The sequence below is a fragment of the Poeciliopsis prolifica genome, unplaced genomic scaffold (assembly GCF_027474105.1).
Source record: "Poeciliopsis prolifica strain line A6 unplaced genomic scaffold, Auburn_PproV2 SCAFFOLD010, whole genome shotgun sequence".
NCBI lineage: Eukaryota > Metazoa > Chordata > Actinopteri > Cyprinodontiformes > Poeciliidae > Poeciliopsis > Poeciliopsis prolifica.
Window position 1 is genome coordinate 6402968 of NW_026562385.1, and position 25987 is coordinate 6428954.

The 25987-nt window shown below is 34.5% G+C and overlaps 1 protein-coding gene, 1 pseudogene and 5 gene segments (V, D, J or C); all 7 read right to left on the reverse strand.

Annotated features, from left to right (window-relative positions):
- Positions 1-1746: 1746 nt before the first annotated feature.
- LOC129363468 (Ig heavy chain V region 6.96-like) lies at positions 1747-2276 on the reverse strand. The segment is given in 2 exon segments: positions 1747-2147; positions 2231-2276. Coding segments are annotated over 2 exon segments (447 nt in total).
- A 546-nt stretch (positions 2277-2822) lies between these two features.
- LOC129363469 (immunoglobulin heavy variable 3-9-like) lies at positions 2823-3299 on the reverse strand. The segment is given in 2 exon segments: positions 2823-3172; positions 3257-3299. Coding segments are annotated over 2 exon segments (393 nt in total).
- A 2522-nt stretch (positions 3300-5821) lies between these two features.
- Positions 5822-7650, reverse strand: LOC129363470 (immunoglobulin heavy variable 2-26-like; annotated as a pseudogene).
- Positions 7651-11147: 3497 nt separating this feature from the next.
- Positions 11148-17827, reverse strand: LOC129363471 (Ig heavy chain Mem5-like). Its single transcript, XM_055035601.1, has 8 exons — positions 17785-17827; positions 17544-17711; positions 16025-16367; positions 15541-15548; positions 13975-14016; positions 11573-11851; positions 11380-11406; positions 11148-11277 (listed from the first exon to the last, which is right to left on the reverse strand). The coding sequence occupies exons 1-8, from the start codon at positions 17825-17827 to the stop codon at positions 11168-11170; spliced, it is 1020 nt and encodes a 339-aa protein (XP_054891576.1). The 3' UTR covers positions 11148-11167.
- A 983-nt stretch (positions 17828-18810) lies between these two features.
- Positions 18811-19393, reverse strand: LOC129363265 (immunoglobulin heavy variable 3-7-like). The segment is given in 2 exon segments: positions 18811-19241; positions 19342-19393. Coding segments are annotated over 2 exon segments (360 nt in total).
- Positions 19394-22796: 3403 nt separating this feature from the next.
- LOC129363472 (Ig heavy chain V region 6.96-like) lies at positions 22797-23329 on the reverse strand. The segment is given in 2 exon segments: positions 22797-23197; positions 23281-23329. Coding segments are annotated over 2 exon segments (450 nt in total).
- Positions 23330-24340: 1011 nt separating this feature from the next.
- Positions 24341-24844, reverse strand: LOC129363474 (Ig heavy chain V region 6.96-like). The segment is given in 2 exon segments: positions 24341-24708; positions 24796-24844. Coding segments are annotated over 2 exon segments (417 nt in total).
- Between the last annotated feature and the right edge of the window lie 1143 nt (positions 24845-25987).

Sequence of the window (25987 nt, forward strand, 5' to 3'; positions counted from 1 at the left end):
CTATAAAAGAACTGTTTCATAAAGTTGGGCCCATATTAAAAATATTTTGAGTACACATTTGGCACATGACTGAAGATGAGAAATAAAAACATTGTTTCTGTTGAGCCACCTGCCAGTGAAGCTAAGAAACAGGAAATCTCAAACCACAGCATCACTTATAGTTTTACCATGATCCTGAATATAGTATTTATATTCAGGCTAGTGTTACTTCTGCACTAAAGGAGTTTTTGTACAGTCTCTCTGCTCATATCAACCACAGTGTGCGTCTGGCACAGTAATACACAGCAGACTCCTCTGGTTTCATGGAAGAAAGTCTCAGCTCTACTATTTTCTTATTTGTGTCTCTGGTGATATCTATACGACCTTGGAGACTTTGGGCATATGTCTTGCTTCCATCAGTCCAAATTATACCCATCCATTCAAGTGCTTTTCCTGCAGGTTGTCTGATCCAAGCAGTGTGATAGCTGCCCAACGAATAAGAAACCTGACAGCTGATGGTCAGAGTCTGACCTGGCTGCACAGTCAAAGAGGCTGGTTGTGTCAGCTGTTCACACTTCACACCTGTAGATGACAACAATAAATTACTTAAAGTTTATCACCAAAATATCACCAAAATATCTGTCAACATAATGTGAGCATCTCAGTGAGACTCACAGGATCCTGCAGCCAGCAGCAGCAACAGCAGAGATAAAGAGAACATGTTGGTGTTGAAGGTGATCTGATGGGAGTTTCTTTTGTGTTGAATTTAACTTCAGTGGGATGAAAACACAGGACGTTAACTTTGCATAGAGGCAAATGCTGAAAGGCTTTTGCAGTACAGATAATCGTTTTTGTGTTTGCTTTTGGGTGGAATTAAATAAACTCCTCTGTCTTGCATAATTTAGGTATATTTCACATCCAACTTACCTGAATTGTTGGATTTTCTTTGTATCTTTATACATCTTTAATGTATACAGATATGTAAAAGCTCATAAATATAAAAAAGTCTTCATGAAATAATTTTAGTGTTTTTTACATGTAAACAAATTATTTTTGTTTAAATACATTCGCAATAAAATCTGTTAAACAGAGATTTAATAAAACTTTTGGATTATTTTTTTCTGCAACAAAAAGTCTACCCAACTAGTTGACAATCATCTTTTTCCTACCCTTCTAATAGCTTGAGATATCTTGACATATACAATAAATAGGATTCAATCAATCCATGGTTTTCCTTTTTAACTTCCACTTCTTTAAAAGCCTAATATGTAATTCACCTTAGCAAAAACAAATGTTCAACGGGTTCAATGAACAATTAAAGCCCTAACATTACATAATAAAATGTGACAAAAAGAAAAACAGTCCAAAGGCAGCCGAACATTTATTTTGAGATGTCTTTATTACAGTGGCATTACTTTACAGATTGTGGGTAATGGCTGCACCAGTGATAGATCTAGAAACAAAAATCATGAATGAAAAATCAGTTCAACCATCACACAGATGCAGAGGAGACATGAATGAGGACATGAGGTATGAGGCTGAAGAATCAAACTTGAAGAAGGGAAGCAGACTTTGGAAAGCCTTGTAAGAGTGACAAAATACAAAAAATAATACTCAGATTTGTTTTTGTTTTTTTTTCAAAAGTTTTCTCTCTGATCCATTGTTGTTAAACATTATCTGGAAACCAATGAAAAAAAAAAAATAGGGTTTTTTTTGTAGTTGTTTTTTCTGTTAAACCAGATATGAAAAAAGCTTTAAAACAGGAAATCACAAACTGCTAGTCGCTTCTGTGTTCATAGTGTGCTCCAGGAGTGAAGAGTTTTTGTACAGCCTCTGCAGGTACATTAACCACTGTGCGTCTCTGGCACAGTAATACACGGCAGAGTCCTCTGGCTTCAGGTTAGACAGTTTTAGATGCACTATGCTGTTGCTGTTTTCTCTGGTGATTTCTATACGTCCATCAACACTGTTTGAGTAAGCTGTTCTTGCTCCATCGTCAGAAATACCACCCATCCACTCCAGTGTTTTTCCTGCTGGTTGTCTGATCCAGAAAATTGCATACTGACTGAAATCAAATCCAGATCCTCTGCAGGACAGACTCAGAATTTCCTGAGGCCTTTTCACCACCGAGGTGGAAGGAATGGACTCCATGGACTGGCTGTTAGAACCTGACAAAAGACCAGGAATAAAAACACATAAATTACATGAAAACTAAATGTAGCAGACCTAGTAACAGCATGATGCAACCTACACGGCAGACAGATCACTGCCAGTAGAACAGACAGTATGAACATCATCTTGATTCTAAAGGTGTGACTGAAGCTCGTCCCATTAATGAAGAAGGCAGAGACACAGTGGGAGGTCCGAAACCTGATATTTGCATTAGTATTTCACTTAAAGAAGAAAATGTTTGTTAATTTTGTTTTTTGTAGACGCCATGCTGCCTTTCAAAAGGCGTTTTATAATTGAAATCATAGATTTATTGACTGGTTTGTTAAAAAGAATATATTGAAGGTAGTGAATTTTTGACAAAATATTTGTGAGATCAGTGTAACATAATTAGGTGAATTCTACATTTTTTTTTCTTTTTCATTCTTAGGGCAATTAAAATAATCCATAGTTCCAGCAATAACTTTTTTAAAGATTATTTAGGCTTCTATTAAGTAACATGCTGCTGTTTGTTTGTGTGTACATTTGTTGTCGCTGTAATAAAATCACAAATAACAAAATCATATTCAGCCAAAATCTTAAAGTGAAATTCAGTTGTACTGGTGAAGAGAATTGGCCTGAACTTTATTTGTGGTTTTAGAGCGCCTCCACTGGCGGCTCCATGTTATAGGGCTTCAGGCTCTGAAGGGTTTTTGTTCAGCTCTGCAGAAGTGTTGCGTCAGTGTGGGGTCTCTAGCACAGTAATACACTGCAGAGTCCTGAGGCTGTAGATTCTGTCCGTTCAGAGTGACTGTTTTACTGGAAGAATCCACTGTAAAACTGAACTTGTTTCTTAAAGAATCTTTGTAGACTGGAGTGCATGTTCTGCATGTGAAACCGATCCACTCCAGTCCTTTCCCAGCAGGCTGTCTGATCCAGTGTGTCCAGGCGTCCAGACTATAAGACACCTGACAGCTGATGGTCAGACGGTGACCTGGCTGCACAGTCGCAGAGGCTGGTTGAGTCAGCTGCTCACACTTCACACCTGAGGAGAAAACATTTAATATTGAGCTGTGAACCATCGATGTGACGTGATCATTCTGTAAATATTTGTCTCACTGAGACTCACTGGATCCGGCAGCCAAAACCAGCAGCAGAGCTACAGACAACATGGTGATGTTGCAGGTGATCTGATGAACGTTTCTGTTTGTTTTTGACTGAAATCGTGAGATCGACCCTATAGAGTAAAATGTTTCATTTGCATAATGACAGATGAGCCAATCATATGTGGTTCATTGGCCTGTCCTGTGTATAATCTTGCAAAACAAGAGATTACTTTAAACTCTTTAGAAAAAATAACTGCACATTTGTTTGTAATTTCATTAAATGATTTATGTAGCTGTATCTTTGAAAAACATTTAAAAAAATAATAATTCAGCTCACTGCAAGATGTGTTTTTCTGAATTGTTTTGGAACATCTGTGCATTTTAATTAGCTTTTTTTTTACTGTATCATAATATTTTTTTTATATATCATCCAAAAAGGAACATTCTCTTGTAGTTGTGTTATATTTGCTGAAATATCACTAAAATATTTTTATGTCACCAGAGCAATGAAAACTGTGAAGATTTGTGTGCTTTATTTCACTGAATGGAAAAAGGAGTTTATTTGTAATTGAGGCAAAAGCTAACAAACACAAGGAAGTGTTAAGCTTAAGTTTTGAAACAAAAATTTCAGTGAACCCCTACAAGCTTCCACTATGAAAACAAACATTTTCCTTTTAGACACACTACATATCCTTATCAGACAGCATAACAATCAGGTCAAGGCCCAGGAAAAGGGAGCTGGAACTTTGAAAGCTATGTCAGTCTGAGAGCTGAAACTAAAAACAGTAAAAACTTTTGTCTTTAGAAGAGCTGCTAGAGGTCAGTGAATGTAACACGTACATGCATGTGTGAGAGGGATTTGAATAAACCAGAACTGTAATATAAAACCAGAGTGTATTTCAATAGCAGCAGTCAAATGCTTCCTGCAACTTGAATAGGTAAGGTTTTATTTCTCACCAAATAAAAAACAGTATCCAAGAACAACCTTGATATAAATCAGTCAAGTAATAATATGTAAATTGTATTCAGCATTTCATTATGTTATTTAATTCTGCAGAAGGATTTCATTCTGCCCCCTGTTTTTTCTGTGCTTCTTCTAAATATATATATATTTTTTATTATTCACTAAATGACAAATGTGTGAGCCCACATGACACAAAGCAAAAAGAAACAAGAAGTCATAAAATTGTTCAGAAACTTTTCATTAAATATTTTCTGATCAACTGCATCAAAGCCTTTTTAATTGCATCATTTCCATTCAAGATGTCAAGAAGCATTTAAAGAATACTGAAAGCAGCGCTCAAGAATATATTTAAATTTTGCTCTGAAACGCTGCCACAAACCTGGGACGAAAGAAAACACACATAATGGAAGATGTGGCTCTTTTTAATGAGAACAATATACAATATTTGCTTCTGTATAAGCCTGCTGTGACTGATATCAATATATGTGAAAAGATTATGTTCACTGTTTGGTCAGAAAACACAAGCAGGGCTCAAACTAACCACAGTATTTTCTGTGCATGTGAGACTGAGCCGATGTTTAGTTTCTGTTAGCTTCCTGTTGACGGTTTAACTGATGAAACGTCTCTGCTAAAATCTTTGATGTGAGGCTGATCTCTCACTGGGATTTCTGCATCATTGAGTTCATTGTTGACACATTTATTACTGGAAATCACCTGAACAGAGGGGCTAAATATGGGGGCTGAAAAAGGCCTTTGAACAGAGTTAAATGAGGAAGGTGACGATGTTTAAAGAATTAAAGAAAGATAAATACAAGCACAATACCTAATTATTTTGATAGGAAAATAATTATTTCTGAGTAGTACTGAGACATATTTATTAAAACTTTCCTGGTTTAAAAAATATTAATGACAATTAAAAAAATAATTATCTATCTTTGTCCACACATTTTATGTTTGGTGGAGACCTGTGTTTACTGAATTGTTTTTTTCTCCAAAGAGTTTATAGCAGTGCTAGTGGCTCACATTTTTTGACAGTAGACTGACAGGAAAAAGGGCAAGACATGCGGCAAAGGTTACCGGGCCCAGGAGTTGAACCTGCGACGTCCGCGTCAAGGACTGAGGCCTCCAAATGTGGGGCGTGCTGCAACCTGCGCCACCACAGCACACCCCTGAATTGTTTTCTTAAGTCACTTCAGTCTTACTGTGAAATAGTGAGATGTGAAAAGTATTGCATAAACGGAAAGGATCAGCCTCTATTTGACAAAGATACAGTTTTCAATTTTACAACAGTTTTCACTGGTTACCTCTCTAAAAAACACACATTCTTTCAATTTATTTGTCTGAATCAACAAAGCATACATGTGTCGAATAATGTGGCATATTGTTATCAGTAAAATTGTATTTTTTTGTATTTTCAACTCTAAATTAGTTATTTCTGAACTAATTTAGAGTTGAATGTTTTAACTAGTATTCATCATGAAAAACTAAAACAAATGCAAATAAATTACATTCATCAATATATCTTGTCAATATTCATTTGCCTTAAACCCAATTGTCTGAGCAAGGCTTCACTATGTTGTTGTTTGCTGACGAGTATTTTGTGCAGCTGTTCCTCTGCTTTCAGTCACTGTGTCTCTCGAGCACAGAAATAAACAGCAGAATCTTCTGCTGTCAGACTCCTGATCTCCAGGTACTGGGTGCTGATAGGGACATTTTCAGTCATGGTAAAACGACTTTGGAAGGAACTGCCATAGGTGGCGGCGTTCTTCCCAGTGTCCATCCTCCCAACCCATTCCAGAGCTCTCCCTGGTCTCTGTCTTATCCAGTGTAGATAATAGCTTGTCATGCTGTAACCAGAAATAACACAAGACATCTTCACTGTCTCTCCAGGTCTCTTCATCTCAGAGGCTGACTGCTCCAGTTTGATCTGACTCCAGGCTCCTGGAAGAAAAAAAATAGCATAATTAGCTGCCAGAGCTTTAAATAGTCAGATAAATGTCAAAATAATGTACTGAAAATCTCACTGTGAATAAAAACAACAAAAAGAAAACTCCAGATTGCTGTTTTTTCCATCCTAGAACCAATTGGTGTTATTAGAAATAAACTAAAATTGTTTGTTATGCTTAGCCATATTCTGGATGATGACCTGCTGATGTTTTGCTTTTAAGAGAAGAAGAGTTTGCATAGGACCTCCCCTGATACTGCAGGTAAAAACCAGGAAGTAACTCCAGATTTAGATAACAGGGGAAATTGAAGCAAAGCAGAGTTTAATATTTATAATTTATAGAAATTAAACACAATACAGGTTTCCTCAGTTGCTGTGGACGGTCTAAGATGCATTTTGACATTTGCAAAACAGTGAGTGCATTTCTCAAAACAATTCATATAAACAGCAAGGCAGCGTGGATTTGGATACAGAATTGTCTGTAATTTCTTGCACAAGTGACACAATTATTTGAAGATTGATCAAGAAGTTTTTAAAATGTCAATTATTTTCCGAGCCAAGGTTTATTTACAGAGAAAATCTGTACAGAATTTCATTTCTGTATTAACCATATTTTTTTGTTTATACATCTCATGTAGTATTCTGGTCTTAAATGTCTTGTTAGATAATCATAATTAACAGAAATAAATGCTTGAAAATATTAGTATAAAATCTTTTTACATAATGTGTTCCAGTACACTGTGTTTTATTATTATTTTATTTTATTTTTATTTTATTTTATTTTTTTGCTATTTTTTCTTAGCAATTCTTTGTTTATTGTTGGTTCATTCATAAAGGAGTCAACCAGGTCTCTCAAGTTTAATATCTGCCTGGTATTCAGCTATCTACTCATCAAAGTATTAGAATGGTCCCTAGCAGAACAACATTTTGCATTTATTTGGCATCTACTCCACATTATTATTATATTATTATTATCATTATTATTAGTGGTGGCATTTCTTTCCAGGGAGCATATAATAGTTGTACTTGAGGTTTTTGCACAGCTGCTTAACCAACTTCAATTACTGTGAGTCTCTGGCACAGTAATAAACAGCAGAATCTTCTGTCTTCAGGCTGTTCATCTGCAGAAACAGCTGCTCTCTGCCATTGTCTCTGGAGACAGTAAACCTGCCCTGGACTGACTGTGAGTAGTACTGGCTGCCCCAAGCTTCAGTAGCAACCCACTCCAGTCCTTTTCCAGGAGCCTGTCTGATCCAGCTCATCCAGTAGCTACTGAATGAGAGTCCAGAGGTTGTACAGGTCAGTTTGTGGGATTCTCCAGGTCTTTTAAGCACTGACTCAGACTGTGTCAGAGTCTGACCATCAATACCTGTAAGTACAATAAAAAATTACTTCCTTTAGGAGTGAAAGGACACTCTAGTGCGTGTATAATTGAATAATAATCAGTGATAATCTCCACCTGTCCAGCAGATAACCAGAAGCAGCAGCCCTGTCCTGTAACCTTTCATGTTGAAGTCAAGTCTGTTCAATCAGGATCAACGGCGTCATAAATAGAGGTAGAAGAGATCTGGGTTTGCATAAACTCCTCCCCATTATGAAATGAAAAAGAACTGACTCAAGTAATAAAACAAGGACTATTAGTTTTATAGGGAATGACTTTTCATTATTCTTCAGCATAATTAGTTCTGACTGATGATCAATGCAAATTGTAATGTTATAAAACAGCAGATAATTGTATTGAAGCAACTGATGAATGTTCTGGAGGATTTGCAATTTGTTGGAAGTAATGAGAAACGAGTCAGTGTTGTGGAGGTTCATCTATCTGTTATGATTTATTGTATTTGAGACATTAATCAACAATCTGATGTGTAACAACAGCAAAATATAATGTTTCAATTGTTGACTGTGTGTTCTATCACTTCGTCTTTTTTATGATGTAAAGCACTTTGAAATGCTTTGTTTCTAAAGGTGCCGTACAAATAAAATTTTATTTGATTATCATTTGATATTTCTGTTTAATTTCTGAACAGAAAAATGCATCGAAGCATGTGAAAAGCACTCTGTAAAAGGTGTGTTGTAGCTCCTCCAGTGGTGTCTTAGTCATTCACTGGTAGGTTTTTGCACTGTGTTTCTACTTTCTGTGTCACTGTGGATCTCTAGCGCAATAATAAACCGCAGAATCCTCAGCAGATAAACTGTTCATCTGCAGATACACCTCACTTCTGCTGTCTTCTCTGGAGATGGTGAATCGGCCTCTCACTGACTGAGAGTAGCCGGTGCTACGACCACTACTGCTAATGGTTGAGATCCACTCCAGTCCTTTTCCTGAACTCTGTCTGATCCAAGCAATCCAGGGATTTCCACTAAACCCTGAATGTGTGCAGGTCAGTCTGTGGGATTCTCCAGGTGTTTTGACCACTGATTCAGATTCTGTCAGTGTTTGACCATCAGTTCCTGTCAGCAGAAAGTTGGTTAGCTTCTGAGATCAAATAATGACAGATGAATCACTTTAAAATTAACTTGAACCGGTCTTTATTCTCACCTATCCAGTTCAATGACAGGATAACAAAAGCAATCACAACCTCAGGTCTGATCCTTATTGAAACCATTTTGTCTCCGTTCAGCCCTCAAGGTTTGCAACTGATTCTATGCAGAAACTTCAACTCAGATATAAGAAGACGGAAACAATAAGGGTTTGAATTAGCTCCTCCCACTGAAGGAAAATAACATATGTCATATTTGAGCAGTTGTAACTTCTCCAGGGTTCACCCCAATTATTGACTTAAGGACTTAGGGCATATAGAAAATGGATCAAATATCCAAATGAGACCAAAACAAAATGAGAAAAATAATTTCACTTCAAGAGAAAAAACGGCCTGACAGGTGACTGTCAGCACAATCTATAAGAGTTATTTCCAAACAGAAGATGAGACTTTAACATTTCACAATAGATCTACAACAGGTCTGAAAATTACATTCTCAAGTAATATCTAAGGTATTTATGTTTCTTATAACCATTTTCAAGTTAATCAAAAAACACTTTTCTCTTTGTTAAATTGATTTTTGCTAAAATCTTAATCTATAACAGTATAGCAAATAAAATATCCAATGGATATAATTTTATTTACACATTGATGTACATTTTAAGAACATTGTTTAACAACAAGGTTGGTGTCATTCATTGCAGATAATATTTACAATATAGCTCAATTTATCTTACAAAGTTTGTTTCCATTTCAATTGCCTTGAACTCAGTTATGGTCTAAGAGCGCCTCCTCTGGTTGATAAAGTCATAAAGAGGGGACAAAATGTATTTGCAGAAATGTGAGGTTCTATCTACTTTCATGTTGTATTTTTTTAACTTAATGTGACATCATTCCTTCTAATAGATCAGAAACACTAAAATATCATCAAAATTCAAATGTTTATGACATTTAGTTACTTATTTAAAGTGCTGAAGAAAAGTAATATTCAATATAAAAGCAGAGATCCAAACTAATGTCTAATTTAATCATGATTCATTTGCTGTTGTTTTATCTACGAAAGGTTCCCAACTGAGGAAAATAAAGTTTCAATGTAATGAATATTTTCTGAAAATGTATCATTTCAGAACTGCTGTTATTCATTATTATTATTTTATTTATTTAGTTTTACTGTCAAACAAACCTGCAGCTAAACATTGGTAATTGTCGCCAAGATAAAGAAAGAGAAAATCTACAAATGAATGAAAGAAGTATTCCAGTCAATTTAAGATTGGTAATATAGATTGTAGTAGAACAATGAATTGTATTTGTGTAAAGACGGGTGTAACCATAAAAACCTGCAATGAAATCAACAGATGTGAAAAAATTCTGCAGGTTCTGAGAAGAGCAGAAAGGAGCGGCGCTGAGGTTAACCAGAGTTTTCTGTCCATGTGAAACTGAGCTGCTGCTTGGTTTCTGTCAGATTTTCAGCTTCCTGTTGATTCGTGGCTTCAACTGATGAAACTGCTGTGCTGAAAACTGAGATGAACTAAACGATGCAGTCTCTGATTCACCAAGTTTATTATTAAAACATGTAATTTGTGCTGAAAATAACCTGAGTGGAGGTGTGATGGGCGATGAACTCAGTGAAGTTTAAAACTTTACACAGTCCAAGTAAAGTTCACTGGCTTGAGAAACTTCAATAATTTTGAAAGATTAAAGAAAAACATCTGAATACACAAAAACAAACAGAAATTTCTATCTGATAAAATAATAAATCTAGAATATTTTATTTGCAGATCTCAATTTCTGAGAAAAAAGACATTTAATGAATAAATGTTTCATTTAAGTCCATAACTTAAATGAACAAAACTGACTATTTTTTAATTTTTATTTGGTCATTACATTATCGACCAATGAAGCAGAAACAAATAAAAACGTTGCAGTAAGTATATTTGGTGAGCTTAACTTAATGGATGCTTTCTGTTTTTCTAAATATGTTGTAGATTTTTGCATTTATTTACATAAATATGATTGTTCATCACTAATATTCAAATCCATTTGAATTGTATTTACATTTTTTAATTCAAAATATGTCCTGAAACATTTTTTTATTTAGAATATAATTTGAAATGCATCTTTTAATATAACACCATCCTATACATAGTAAAGCATAAAAAAATGATAGAAAACGTTATAGAGAATGTAAGAAAAATAAGAAGATCAAAAGAAAGTTTCTTTTTTTCAGTTAGGAGGCCATTTCTCATTTTCTCCTGTTGTCAAATTTGGGACAACTTTATGAATTATGACATTTCTCTGGGTTTGTTTTTGTAATTACATTTCAGGTTTTCTCTGCAATAGGTTCAGATCTTTATTTCTTAGAAATAAAACTATTTACATTTAATATTCAAGATTTTACAGGCTGCTGCCTTTTCTTTAACTATTGACACAACCCATAAACGATTTTGCTCAGATAAATGGGGCAAAGGTGTTATAATGAGGTAAAAGAAAAAAAAAAGAAGCAGTTATTGAACAGGTGTATGGTGGCCTAGAAGGCTCAGTTTCAGAAGATCAGGCCTCTGATGGTGAGGACGGTGCTGAAGGCCAGAGCTTTGGTGAACACCACTCGGACTCCGTTCATCAGCAGCAGGTAGAAGTTCAGCTTGGCTTTTTCTGGACGACAGAGAAACAGAGTTCAGACTGAAATGAACACAAACATCTGACAGCAGCGATCAGTGATGGAACAAAACTGAGACACAAAGAGATCAGACTCACCTGGATAAATGCTGCCACATTTGTCATCTGATTAGAGACAAAAAGAACATCTCTCACACAAACATCATAAAAATTCTGACAGATTATCTATCTGAGCCTGGTTCCCTCATATTTAGTGTCAGAGTGGCATGATTTACTAAAATAAATGTTTTTCAACAGCTGGCAGTTTTAAACCACTTTATGTTTTCAGTACCAGCTTCATTGTTGCCGAAGGTCCCGTTCATCTCACATGAATAGATGGTTTTGTTGCTGTAAGCAACAAAGTTGTAGGTGTTGTCCTTTGACAGAACAGCATCAGTAGAGTTCACATTGACCGGATCTCCTTTTCCATTCAGAACCACCTCTTCCCCCTTTGGACGGAAATCAGTGACCAGACAGACGTTTGGACCGAGCTCGTCTGCTGTCTTCAGGGGGAAGTCGGGAGACGACAGAGGACTGAGGACGAAGAGGGACAGAGAAATATCAGGACCAGCTAAAGAAAAAAGAGAGAGAAAAAAGTCATATTCTGTTCTCATTTCTTTAAACTTTGAAAAATATATTACTTATCTCTCAAAAAATATTTTACACACAATTGAATGAGAATACTTACAGAAATTTTAAAGATAATCATTTACTAAGTTTTTTCTTAATCGCAGAATGAATGTATATCTATAATGGCAAATTCAGAAGTAGGTGTACATATATTTTTCTTTTGGGGTTTGTTTTTCATTTTGTTGAAGTAAACATGTGCAAGTAATTTGTTAGTGTCATGTTTGCAGAAAAGAAGTTAAAAAAATCATTTTTTTTTTGCTAGTTTCACCAACATCCATTTTTTTACATCATAATGAATCAAGTTTTGAATTTAAAAAAGGGTTTTTCTTGTATTGTTACAAATTTTGGCCTCCTAAATTTTGCTGTGATGGTTAAAATAATTTAAAAAAATTTATCTTGTCACAATAACAGAGAAAAAGGTCAGGGCATCTTTATACCATTGTTTTGTTTTTTAACATGATTTGATTCCACTTTTGTTATCTACAGAAAAAATCATTTGAAATGGTAAGAATCCTGACGGTTTCAGTACATTATGGTAAATAAAGTGAGTTTCAGCCAGTTTATTCATAAGTTTCCAAGTCTTTTAAAGTCAAACCTTTACAAAATTGTGATACTGCAACAAACACAGAGTTTATAGAACCAGCTTTAATTTAAAGTTTTGAATTCTTAAACTAGATGTGCTATTTTTTTTCCCCAAATGATTAAATTATTTTATGTGTTCTTTGTTTGTTTGTTTTTTATTTTTGTACTTATTCAGAAAAAGATTTTTTTAAAATCCCTTCAGGGTCTGCTTTTCTTCTCTTTTTTAAAAAAAATTACAGTCATGACAGATTCAGCTCTTGGCATTCTGTCTCGCACTGCCTAAAATACTTTCCTTAGATACTGGATCAATATATTTGCAGTGGATAGAAATGTTGCTTACCTTTTCGCAGCTTACAGCAGTGATTGCAAGGTTTCTAGATTATTCTGGGCTTCATTTTTAATAATCTCGAACTGTTTCAATTAAAAGTGAAATTGAATAAATTTAGCAGGCAGCCAACAGTCCTTTCACTCTCAGTCACAGATCTGCTCTAAAGCCGACAGAAGAGACGCAGGGGAGGTTTTCTCCAGTTGCTTCTCCAGCAACTTTATTTCACTACTCACTATTTCAAACAAAATAAATATGATAATCCAAATGAATTTATAAAGTTTTTACCTGAAGAGATATCATAAAAACAACCCTTATTGCTCTCAGTAAATGCTTAATGAAAGTCTTTTGATAGTTTTTTTCATGTTTTCTTTTGTTTGTTGTTTGTTGTTGTTGTTGTTGTTAATGATGAAAATTCAATGAATAAAAACTAATTTGAGTTTGTTTTGTTTATCAGACAATCATTAAAAAAAAATCATGTTTGGTCTGCACACAGTTTTTCAAATTGGGAGACCTGAACATGTTCATTTTTTTACTGTTTTCACAACGAAAGTCAACAAAAGACCAACTAAACCAGTTAAGTCCAGTTCAACCTTTTAGTTTCAACAGATTTATAGTATAACTATAGATATATCTCATCATATTTAATAAATAACTTGGTGGTTTTTGCTTACCGTTAATTCAAATTTCGGTTAAAGTTTCTTAAGGAAAGATTTAAAATGACACTGAAATTGCTATCGATTTATTTTATGAAGTAAAGATGTTTTTCTTTCCTGTGTGTTACAGTGACCCTGTTCCTCCGTTTATATTTTCATGCAATTTTATGTCTTGATCAATTTAAAATAATTTAAAATTTATCTGTCATGAAATGCAAATAAAACAGCAATAACCTGTTTTGCAGCAGATCTTTATTAATATGAAAATCTGTCAAACACAGGCTACTGTATGAAGGGTTTATGCAGTTATAAATGTAAATTTCTGTGCAAAATTAAGATGGTAAGGTACCAAAAAGGTTTGTTCTAGGATTCAGGTGGTATTAAGTAAGCAAGGTACGCTATTTTTTTCTGATAACAGATATTACTATCAGAACACCTAATACAAATTTACACAATAAAAAGGAAAAACATCTAAAGCACAGCAATTTTAAATGATCTTACCTGGTTTAACAGTAACTGTGGTTCCTTTACCCCAGACATCGAGAGCCCAATCACAGTGCTACAAATTCCCAGACTGCTTCAACAAAAACATCAAGCATCACAGAAATCCTATCATAACTCACAAAATATTTTAATAATCTCTGTCTGTTATATATTCTGATCATCTTGATGTCCTCTGAGATATTCCAACTTTGTTTTGTTTTCAATTTACATCCTGCAAATTAAAATAGACACACATGGATATCTACCCTTTATGACTTTAAACAGCAGAATTACTAACTTTTAAATGTGAATTAAATTAATAAAACGATCATATGGACTTCCTACTTCATAGTCCAAGTGGTTTATGTTGGATTTAATGTTTGATATCTACATAATATGACTTTTCTCTAAGGTTTTTTACCTGAGGTTTTTGTATTGGTGTTTATCTGTGTGCCCCTGTAAACCCCGTCGCTATATAATATATCACAGTGACAAGCCCTGAAACAAAAACCTCGACCCCCTTTACAGGAAAAAATGAGCAAAACCACAAAAGTAGAAGCAAGGGTTTTGTTGGGGTCATTTCTTATTCAAAATTTCATTAAATATCAAATGTATGTTTCTCCAAAAATAGATATTTATTAGTTTTAAAAGATTAATACAATTTGAAATGCATTAATTTATGAAGACAAAGAAGTGGTTCCAACAAAATAAAATCATGATTTTCTTACATGGTTTTTTTGAAATAGAAATATATTGGTATTTTGATTGTCTATGATGTGGAGACTTCTAATGCAACAGAAAGAAAAATCATGTTATGTTCTTCATGTTATAAAATAACATAAAAATATCAAATTTTGAGTTGACCAATGAAATAATCAGAAATGGATAAATCCATTTAAATGAATTTTAAGGTTATTAATGTAGAATAACAAAGATTCATGAAGTTCATATTGCCAAATGTAATTAAATCAGATTCATTGCTCTAAAATTGTGACAAAAATAACATAATTCTCACCACACTGTAATTAATCTTTTACATGTGATTAACAAATTGAAGCAGTTTCAAATTATTTTGAGACTAGAAGCAAATGAAATGTTAAAATAGATCATTTCAATAATTTTTGTTGGGTTGATGAGATTAGTTGGACAAAAATTCTGAAGATAGAAGTTTTAAAGAATATGGATTAAAGAGTTATTTACAAGATAATAACAGGACACATCCTCTACTAGTCACCACAGAGCATTGTGAGGACACTCTCTCTTTTTGTCCTGTTATAAATGACTGGAGTTCTTGTTTTATAATCTAGTTGTAATAGAATTTTATTTTCCAACCTCAAAGTATGTATATATGTGATGATTTTTATGAGTGTTTGTGACTGAGGCTTTATGTTTTTTAACTGTTGTTGAATTTGGAAAACTTTGCGCTTTCATCTAATTCAGAAAAAGTCAGCAGAATTAATCTCTGATCAATTTATTTGAAGAGCTTGAGGCAAAGGACACAGACTCAAATAAGGATCAGTCCCAAGCAGGAAAGGCAGTGTATTTTTTTAACATTACAATTGATCCAATGGTGAGTTGGTCTAAAATAATTTCTTTCACTAAATAGATATATTTATGATGGTTTGCATACAATCTATACTATAGCATATTAGATCTGTGTCTTAAGAGATACTGTTTCGACACACTTAAAATTGTTTGGACTCCATTCTTAACAACATTCACTGGCTGAATGGATGACACCCACTGTGATCCATGAAAAACCAAGGTAAAATTATCACATTTTGTGAAAACAAAGACTACTTGAAATTCAGAGCTGAACAACAAAAATTTAGAAAAAGCAATGTTTTTATATGAACCATTTTTTGTTTTAGTTTACACAAATTTTACTTTCACTTAATACAAGTTTTTGAATTTGTTTTATTTATTTATTTTTTTCTCTCTTTCTTATGAAGAGAAAGAGAAAAAAGCTGACACATTTTTGTCTCAAAAATTTGATCATCAAATTTTTACATTTTCTAACACAGGTTCTCATCTGCTGCTGTTTTTTCTGTCTCTCTTCTCTTGTCACTGTGTCCTTCGAGCACAATAATAAACTGCAGAGTCTTCAGTCTTCAAGCTGCTCATCTGTAGATACACTTGATCCTTGTTGTTGTCTCTGGAGATGGTGAAGCGGTTCTGGACAGATGGGGAATAACGTTTAATGCTTCCACTGGGAGCAGAAATATGGGCAACCCATTCCAGTCCTTTTCCTTCAGCCTGTCTGATCCAGCTAATATCAGCAGAGCCATCTGATATTCCTGCATATGTACAGGTCAGAGTGTGGGATCCTCCAAGTCGTTTTGTTGCTGGTTCAGATTCAGTCAGAGTCTGACTGAAAACACCTGAAAGAAAAATCATGTGCTCAGAAAAGTCTGCAACAGAAATTTAGTAAAAAAGTAGAGCACATAAGTTTGATATTTACCAGAAACAGTTAACAGCAGGAGGAGAAAAATACACTCAGCTAAAGTCATGGTGAAAAGTTGTTGCACATCTGTTTGGTGGTTTGGCGTCTGATGACATAAATCAGAATTGATGAGGCTTTAATTTGCATTGGCTCCTCCTTAGATTATATATCCAGTGGATGAAATGGATGGAATACTTACTAAAGAACAACGACACTTGATGAGGTTGAAATACAAGACTTTCAACTGAGTAAATTGTGAAACACAGTTTTTCTGCAGAGTTGTCAGATTTAAACTGTTGTTTCCCAGTCATGGCTTATATAGCACAGTTTGGAAAACAATTAAGCAATTATGTGTGTGGGAGAGAAAAAGGATTTTAAATATAAATGTTAAAGAAGGTTTAACTGAAACACACAGATTCACTCATAGCATGGATTTAGTAAAGTAAATAATATTTTATATGACAGCCTCCTATGAAATAGCTTTAAAACACAACCTTTTTGCTAAAAACTAACTCTAACTGCCCTCTACAGTTTGAAAAATAGAACTGCAAGAGTCGCTGCCACTCCTAATTTGTATTATGGTATGTACATCTGCACTCAGTCTCAGTGTTTATTGAAACTTGATTTGTGGCTCAGTGATACATTTTTGTTTATTAAAATAAATAATAAAAATATCATAATTTATCTGCTCCATTGTTCTATACAGGTTTTTGAAAACTTAATAAGGTTGATCCTGTGTGTAAATTTGTGCAAATTTTTTAATATGAGATTATTTGTTTTATTTAATTTAAAGGGGAAATAAATACTTTTGGGTTAACGATAAATGATTTTATATTGAAAATTACAAAACGTATTTTTGAAGAATGGGTGCAAAATCATGTCCAACCATCATATTGGTTCATATTTCTTTGATATTCAATAGAAAGCTCATTTTCAAAGCCTGACAAACATTGCTGTCACTCACAGAGATCTTTATCAGTTTTTGTACAGCTTTGTTGAGTTTTGTGTCACTGTGTCTCTCTTGCACAGTAATAAACTGCAGAGTCTTCTGGTTTCAGACTCTTCACTGTCAGAGAAACCGTGTTTAGCGAAGTATCTTTAGTGATAGAAAATTGGCCTTGGAGATGTTGGGCAAATATCGTGCCGGTGCCACTGTCGATGCGTCCAATCCATTCTAGTGCTTCTAACGGTTTCTGACGAATCCAGTGGAGCCATGCAAGAGCCAGTCCTTGTACTTTACAGGACAGAATGGCTGATTGTCCTGCTTTGCTGATCACTGCCTCTGAGGAGGTGAGGGACTGACCCCGGGCAGCTGAAACAAAGAAATAGATTAGAAAACAGCAGATGCCAGATCTTTTCATTTCCTCTGCTGAGCAGCCACTCACCTGATATGAGAGCCAAGAGGAAGACACTTTTTATGACTGTCATCATGACAAGTCAGACTTTGAGTGCAAAAGCTGGTTTGATGCGAATATAATTCAAAACCAGAAGGGGTGGAGACTGTAGATTTACATAATTGGCTATGTGACTGATTGAAAAATAATCACTAGCTCTACTTACATGGGAGGACTAAGACATGTTTTGGTCACTACTTATAATCAGAAAACTGCATTTCAATTCAGAAATTGGACATCTAAACACAATAAGACATCTATTGTGTTGTTCTTTCTGTTTCACATAATGATATTTACTAACTATCCTCCAAAGTTTGTTTGCGACTGCTGAAAGTTAATGTTATTATCCAAGAAAATGCATTACTTCTCCTTGATGTGTGTCCTTCTGTTTAGGCATGGGAAGATATTTTAGAAACCTTTTTAATAACTGGGGCTCTTCAACACAATAAGAAATTATTCAAGCTATTTTGAAATCACGATACATTATTCCCCTCTTGTCTTTTCTGAAGGCCAACAGTGCTATTATCTGTATGTGTTCTGTGGAGTAGAGGTGAGTGATAAATGAGTTATGCAAAGACTCTGGGAATCATAATGGACTTTAAAGATCTGCAGATGACAGATTTTTTAAATAAATTGTGGAGGATAGCTACTGTGTATTTAAACCTGATGACCATCAATGCTTCTAAAGTATTTCTAATTCCCTTAACATACAGTCTTTATCTTATGCAGAGATAAAAGTATTAGTAAAATCATCCATGTTCTATTATAAAAATAATCAAAAACTCAAAACTTGTTTATATTAAAAACTTGGTGTTTCCATTTTATTCAAATCAACAACATAACAACACAAAAACTGACCAAGAAAGCAAAATGTCTGACCATACTCCCAATAAAAACAGATTATGCTGAAACATATTGCTGTACCTCTGGTCATAGTTTATTGAGAGGCATCACTGTATAAAATAAAGTCTTTATTTACTATTTACTTGGATATAATTTATTTGGCGTGGCAGATTTGTTATCTTCATGTAATAGAAAATTTTCAATTCATGAGCACAGATGCAGCAGATGGGGTTTTTAGATGAAAGTGAATTATTTCTGCAGGTTTTTGTACAGCTGCTGCAACAATTTCAGTCACTGTGCATCTCGAGCGCAATAATAAACAGCAGAATCTTCTGTCTTCAGGCTGTTCATCTGCAGATACACCTGCTGTTTGTTGTTGTCTCTGGAGATAGTAAACCGGCCTCGAACTGATTGAGAGTAAAATTTCCTATCACTGTCATATTCAATATTTGCAACCCACTCAGGTCCGTTTCCAGCAGCTTGTCTGATCCAGGCCATCCAGTAGCTGCTGAATGTGAATCCAGATCCTGTACAGGTCAGTCTGTGGGAGTCTCCAGGGGTTTTTAATACTGGTTCAGATTCGGTCAGAGTCTGACAATCAACAACTGAAAGGAGAACAAAAAAAAAAAAGAAAAATGTTAGATATTTAACTTGAAAAACACAAATGTACTTGTTTTCATTTCAAAATCTCTCAAAAAAAATTACCTGCAAAGCAAATAATTACTGCTAGTATCGTTCTTGTACCATCCATCCTGTGTGTTGAGTGTTCTCTCCTAGATGGTACCAGTTAAGAGGTTGAGGATATTTCATATTTTGAATATGCTCCTCCTCCTCAAAAGTACCACTGGTGTAACGGGAGTACTCTGTGACATCTTCCTGAAGTTTTAACTCACCAACTCCAGGTCCACTGATAAAAAGACATCATCATAAAAGTTGGAAACTGTTTCCAAGTTGATTTGTAAAAAGGTAGAGCATATTTTGAGTTTCCTGTTTGCCCATAGAGATAAATGACTTCACATCTTTCAGACTGAGTCAGAGTTTGAGCAGTAGCACCTATCTCATTAAAAAGTGTTTTTCTGTGCATTCATTTTCTATACCCATTTTCGTTTTTTTTCAAACTCTGGGTTACGGGAGGGTAAAGCCTACTTACATTAATAAATGGGTAAAAGAGAAAACAGCTTTGATAAGATGAGGATAACAATATAGCTGTCAGCATTTGATTTGCCTTGCAAGATTAGCAAAATTCCTCAATTTGTTTTTAATCCGTCTGTCTTCTTCTAATGGAGAGGGAAAGTTTTTGTTCTTTCATCTTGATGGGCTGGAGGAAATCAGGATATTTTATTTACAAATTTTACAATGTGTGATGAACATTACGTGTTGAAAATAACTGGGATGGTGAACTCAGTTTTCTTATACTGAATATTCAGAAATGTTTCCTCTTTAAAATATGTGATCGGAGGGCCCCTAGTGGTGACTTTCTGTGATACATGCTCAGGTTCTTAGGGGTTTTTGTTTAACTCCACAGCCAGTTTATATCCACTTTTCATCATAGAAAACATGGTTGGATGACTGGCAGGAATCACATCTCTCAACCTTTTACATCGTGCCGACATATGAGCAGGAAACCACGTAATTTATGTGGAGCTCAAGAAGGAGGTGATCATGAAATTAGATTTAAGTTGTTTGAGCCAAACCTTTGTTTAATTCAGAAACCCAAGCATAAAACTGGATTTTTTTTGTATATTTTATTATTGTTATTAAGGATGGATTCATAACTGTGTGAATCCAGCACAATGCATCAAATAAATAATACAAAAATTTTTACAGGAGTATCAGGAATTGTTTAATCTTGTGAATATTTAAATTATGTCCACAAGTATACAAAATAAAACAGAAAATGTAGCAGAAATAAAAATAATATTCAAAAGAAGTAAAATGTTAAGACATTTCTCATTTTGAGGGGTCACTCTTATTTTCAACCTTATGTTTATATGTGACATTCCATATTGTAAATTATATACACAGCCAATTAGTCCTATAAGTCATGGCTGATACCTTTACTCTTAATTTTTATAGAAGAAGTCAGAGTGCACTTTTTCCACTCACAGCTGAATCCATTCTCTCTAAGTCAACATGTGCCCAGTTATTAGAGCTCCTCCTGGGCTTTTATGCCTGGAGTTATCTTGAACTGTGCCAGCCAGGGCGACAGCATGTTGGAGATTGTTTCTATTTTTCAAACTTTATAAGTAAGATAGTCCTAAAGTCAAAATTAAGACTCCCTTAGAGTCTCTTATGGTTCTTACACTAACTTCATGTTTTAGTCTTTATTGCTTTTACAAATCAATAATGAACAAGAAAATATTTTTGGACAGAAATAATGACAACAAAACATAAAAGCTAACTTCAACATCGTCATAGTAACTAATCAACATTTTTAACATAACAAATTGTGATTTTGTGATGTTTGATCAATTGTCAGCAAAGAAGATAATTTAATTGAGAGTGCAGTATATTGAAAATATCTTCCTTTCTCTAGGTCAGCTTTTTTTTAATGTTTGACAAACAACTCTCCTGTCATGCTTGTTCAAGGTTATAATAAACACACATGTCATATAATGATGATCAGAAACATTTAATTCTTAATTTGTAGTTCAATTTGTTGTTGGTCTTTTTAGCATCTTATACCATATATTAAATTTGCAATTCTAGAATATTTTTCTATTTGTTTTGTTGAATGTTCATGTTTGTTGGAAGAGAACATATTCTTTATATTATTTAATTTAATAAGCTAAATTCCACACTTGCTCCTTCTTGCAGTCTCAGTTAACCAATAATAGTGTTTTACTGTAGTAGAGCTTTGTCATGCAATATTTTTTCCCAGTATATCATATACACAATTACAATATCAGTTATTATTCCAAAATTAATGGAAAACTATTCTGTTCACCATGATATTTTTTAATCCATGTGTCTTTGATTAATGTTATTTTGAAGAATTTTCGCCTAGAATATCAACACTAACAAGTTGAGCAGGAGGTTTGCAGAGGAAGTGGTAGATGGAGGAAGTTTTTGTATGAGCCTCCTGCTTCCCTGTGTCATTGTGCCTCTCTAGCACAGTAATACACAGCTGTGTCCTCAGCTTTCAGCTGGTTCATCTTCAGATAGATTTTACTATTGGAATCATCTCTGGAAATGATGAATCTTCCCTGGACTGACTGGGAGTAACTTATTGGAGAACTGTAGGTGCCTATATAGGCGATCCATTCCAGTCCTTTTCCAGGAGCCTGTCTGACCCAAGCCATGTAATAGCTGCTAAGTGTGAACCCAGAGGCTGTACATGTAAGGGTGTGGGATTCTCCAGGTCCTTTAGTCACTGGTTCAGATTCTGTCAGAGTTTGCCCACCAACACCTGCAAAAATGTTAACACAGTTATTATAGCCTGGGACTCAAAAAAGGTCTAATTCCAACTTTGATTAGCAGAAGATGTTCACCTGTCCAGCAGACAGCTAAGAGCAGCAGTGATGTCCTACAGTCCATCATGCTGAACTCAGTATGTTTTCTCTGCTGTCGTCGCTGCAGGATGTTTAAAATGTCATCAGTTTTTCATTTTTGCATGAACTCCTCCTTAAAGGGAGGAGTTGGAATCATGTGATGTTTTGTCCAAATGGAGATGTCAGCAATCATCAGTCACATACCTTGTCTGTAACTTCATCACAAAAATAAGCAAAAATGAACACAAAGGCATGAAGTATTACAACAAAAGAAAACCGTCTTGATTCATTTCAGCATAGCTTCAAATTAGGTCTGCTATCTTTATAATGAAATCTAAAGATGTTATTTTGAAGAAAGAGTTAATACATTTAATAAGATTGATAGTGTTACAGTCTTATATTTCATTGACTTTTTTCATTGCTACACTCTTTAATAATAAACCAGTTTTATTCAGCAGTCATGTTGCAGCTCCAGCTCAAGTTTTCTGAAACACAAAAAACTTGTTGAAAATTTCTGAGCATCAAGAGCAAAAAGATTTAAAAAACAGCTGCTTCAATTTGTTTTTACTGCTTGTTTCCATGTTTTTCTTTCTGATATAAAATGTTTTTATGGAAGGTCTAAAGATTCAAACTATAAAATGTAATACATAATTTATGTGACAATAAATATCACTTCAGAGTCTGAAACTTGAAGTCTAACAGATCAGTGTTTATTGTTGCTGGGGGTTTTTGTACAGCTGCTGAACCAACTTCAGTCACTGTGTGTCTCGCACAGTAATAAACAGCAGAATCTTCAGTCTTCAGGCTGCTCATCTGCAGATACACCTGCTGCTTGTCGTTGTTTCTGGAGATGTTGAATCGGCCTTGGACTGATGGAGAGTACCACTGCTTGTTACCAGTGGGCTGACTTACTAGTGCAACCCACTCCAGTCCTTTCCCAGGAGCCTGTCGGATCCAGTGCATCCCATAGTCACTGAATGTGAATCCTGAGGCTGTACAGGTCAGAGTGTGGGATTCTCCAGGTCTTTTAACCACTGATCCAGATTCTGTTAGAGTCTGAGAGTGGCTTCCTATGACACAAATTAAACTCATAATTCATAATTTTAATAACATGAAATCACATATTTTCAAAAAAATCTGAGTAAATCATCACCTGTCCAAAAGACAGTTAAAAACAGCAGCACTGCTCTGTAGCCCATCATGTTAACCTGAGTGTCCTCTGTTCTCTGTAGGAACCTGCATAAATACAGCTGAGTTTTACATTAACTCCTCCTCACAGGAAGAAACAAGCCATTTAATTTTTTTTTATTATGGGGGGAAAAATATTGACCTACAGTACGACTCCTGTAAACTGCTAAAAATAAAAATAAAAGAAGATAAAATGAAAACAGAAAATTCAAAATATGTATTCTGACAGACTTATGATCTTAATTGGTATAATTTATAATTCTTTTGTTAATTCTACCATAAACTGGTGTTTATTTCCAAAGTTTCCCAAATCAACAAAAAGCCAGATTAAAACATACATGTTGAAATAAATTACAGTAAGTACTAATGAAAATTATGAAATATTTAAATCTTGTTAATATCAGTTATCTGAGGACCCCTTGTGGTGACTTTCTGAAATCCTCACCACAAGATAATTTTCAACCCTTTTAGTGGTTTGTGCCGTTGTTACTATTAAGACAGTGTATTTAGGCTGCATTGTTATGTCGGCTAAGCCATTCTGTGGTCTGAGGAGTCGAATAGGAAAAAATGTGTGATATTACACAATCTGATTTGCTCTAAATATAGGACAACGAAACATATTATTTTTTAATCAGCAAGATGGGAGCGATTTCAATCTTCATTTTGTTGGATAGCAATAAACTTCAGGCCTGATGATTTTTAACATTATGGTTTGATTAGTATTGATTTAAACCAAAAGTGATTCATATAACACGTCACAATTATGAACAGGAAGTTACTTTTGTTCTAACATTTTAGTAATAATGGAAAATATTTGTTGACATAATTTCTCTTTCACACTTCACAAATAAACTAAGTGATTTTTCTTGACATTGTTAGTTATTCTTGACGATTGAACAGTCAGATATGATCAAACACATATCTAATAAGCTTATTCTTCTATTTGTCTCAGTGTCAGATTGTTTACTGTTTCTGTGATAGCATACATTTACACTCTTACACAGGAAGATATTGAAAAATTCAGTTCATGTAAGTTTGAAGACATTGAGGTTTTTGCACAGCTGCTGAACCGACTTCAGACACTGTGACTCTCGAGCGCAGAAATAAACAGCAGAATCTTCTGTTTTCAGGCTGTTCATCTGCAGATACAGCTGCTGCTTGTTGTTGTCTCTGGAGATGGTAAAGCGGCCTTGAACTGACTGAGAGTAGTATGTGTAGCCACCACCATCACTGATACGAGCAAGCCACTCCAGTCCTTTTCCAGGAGCCTGTCTGACCCAGTGCATGTAGTAGTTACTGAATGTGAATCCTGAAGCTGTGCATGTCAGCTTGTGGGATTCTCCTGGTCTTTTAACCACTGAATCAGATTCAGTCAGAGTCTGACCATCAACACCTGTGAATAAGACAGTCATATTGTCGAGTTGCTCTCAGAGAAAAGTTGCACAAAAATCTACTAAATGTTCCTTCAGCTTTTTCTCACCCATAAAGCAAATCATTAAAAGGATCAGTCCTGATCTGTAGTCCATCATGTTCAAATATGTTTCTTGTTCCCTGACAACCTAAACTCTGTCACATTAATAAAGCTGGAAGCTGCAGATGTTTTGCATTAACTCCCTCCTTAGGAGGAGGGAGAAATTAAAACTTCTTGATTTAAATTATTTTTCTAAGTTGAACCTTAAACTACTGAAATATGCAATAAGAATTACTCACCCCTTTGATGTTTTAGTTTTTATTAAGTTTACTTTTCCTGATTGGTTCTACAAATCAATCAGGAAAAAAACAACTATGGCTTTACTTGGCTTTACTGACAGAAAGAATGACAAAATAATATTCTCAAAGTGAAAGCTGATTTTAAAAATATAACAATGAAATACAAATTTTTAACATAGAAAATGTGATTTCAGTGATTTTTAATCAATTGCTAACAAAGCAAGAGATTTTCCATAACATTGACAGAGTGCAGCATATTTAAAACATTTGTGTAACACTTTATTTGAAGGGTTGTGAATAAGACTGTCATGACACCTATAATGAACATGTAATAACACCTGTCACGAATATGAGTAAATTATGAGTATTTATGACTGTTGTCATGAAGTGTCATTCAGGAAATCATCATACTTTCAATACAAAGTTAACATTATTCAAAATGTCTTTGTTATGACAATGTGACATTAACCAGTAAATCATGATCTCACATAAATTTGTTATAAAAGTATTACTGATTAAACTTTAGCTTTAATAACATAAAGCTACATAATTTTTAAAGTTTAATCACATTCATATTCATGAAAACTTACTCATGTTCATGAGTGTTATGTCATGTTTATGATGGTATCATACCAGTCTTATTCACAACCCATCAAATTCACATGGGATAAATAAACAACCATGTTTATTATCTTCAAGGATATTCTGCCTCTACTTAAGATCATAAACACTTTCCTTTCTCTATATCTGTTTATCTCTGATATGTTTGACTCAAACGACTCTTCGTCATGCAAGTTTAACACAAAGATTGTGTGAAGTTATAATACACACACTGATCAAAAACATTTCATTCGTAATTTGTAGTTCAGGTTGTTGGTCTTTTTAGCATCTTATGTATGTTGGCAATACATATTAATGTGTGAAGTGAGGCATGTTATTTTAAGATGTTGTTTCGCTGTATA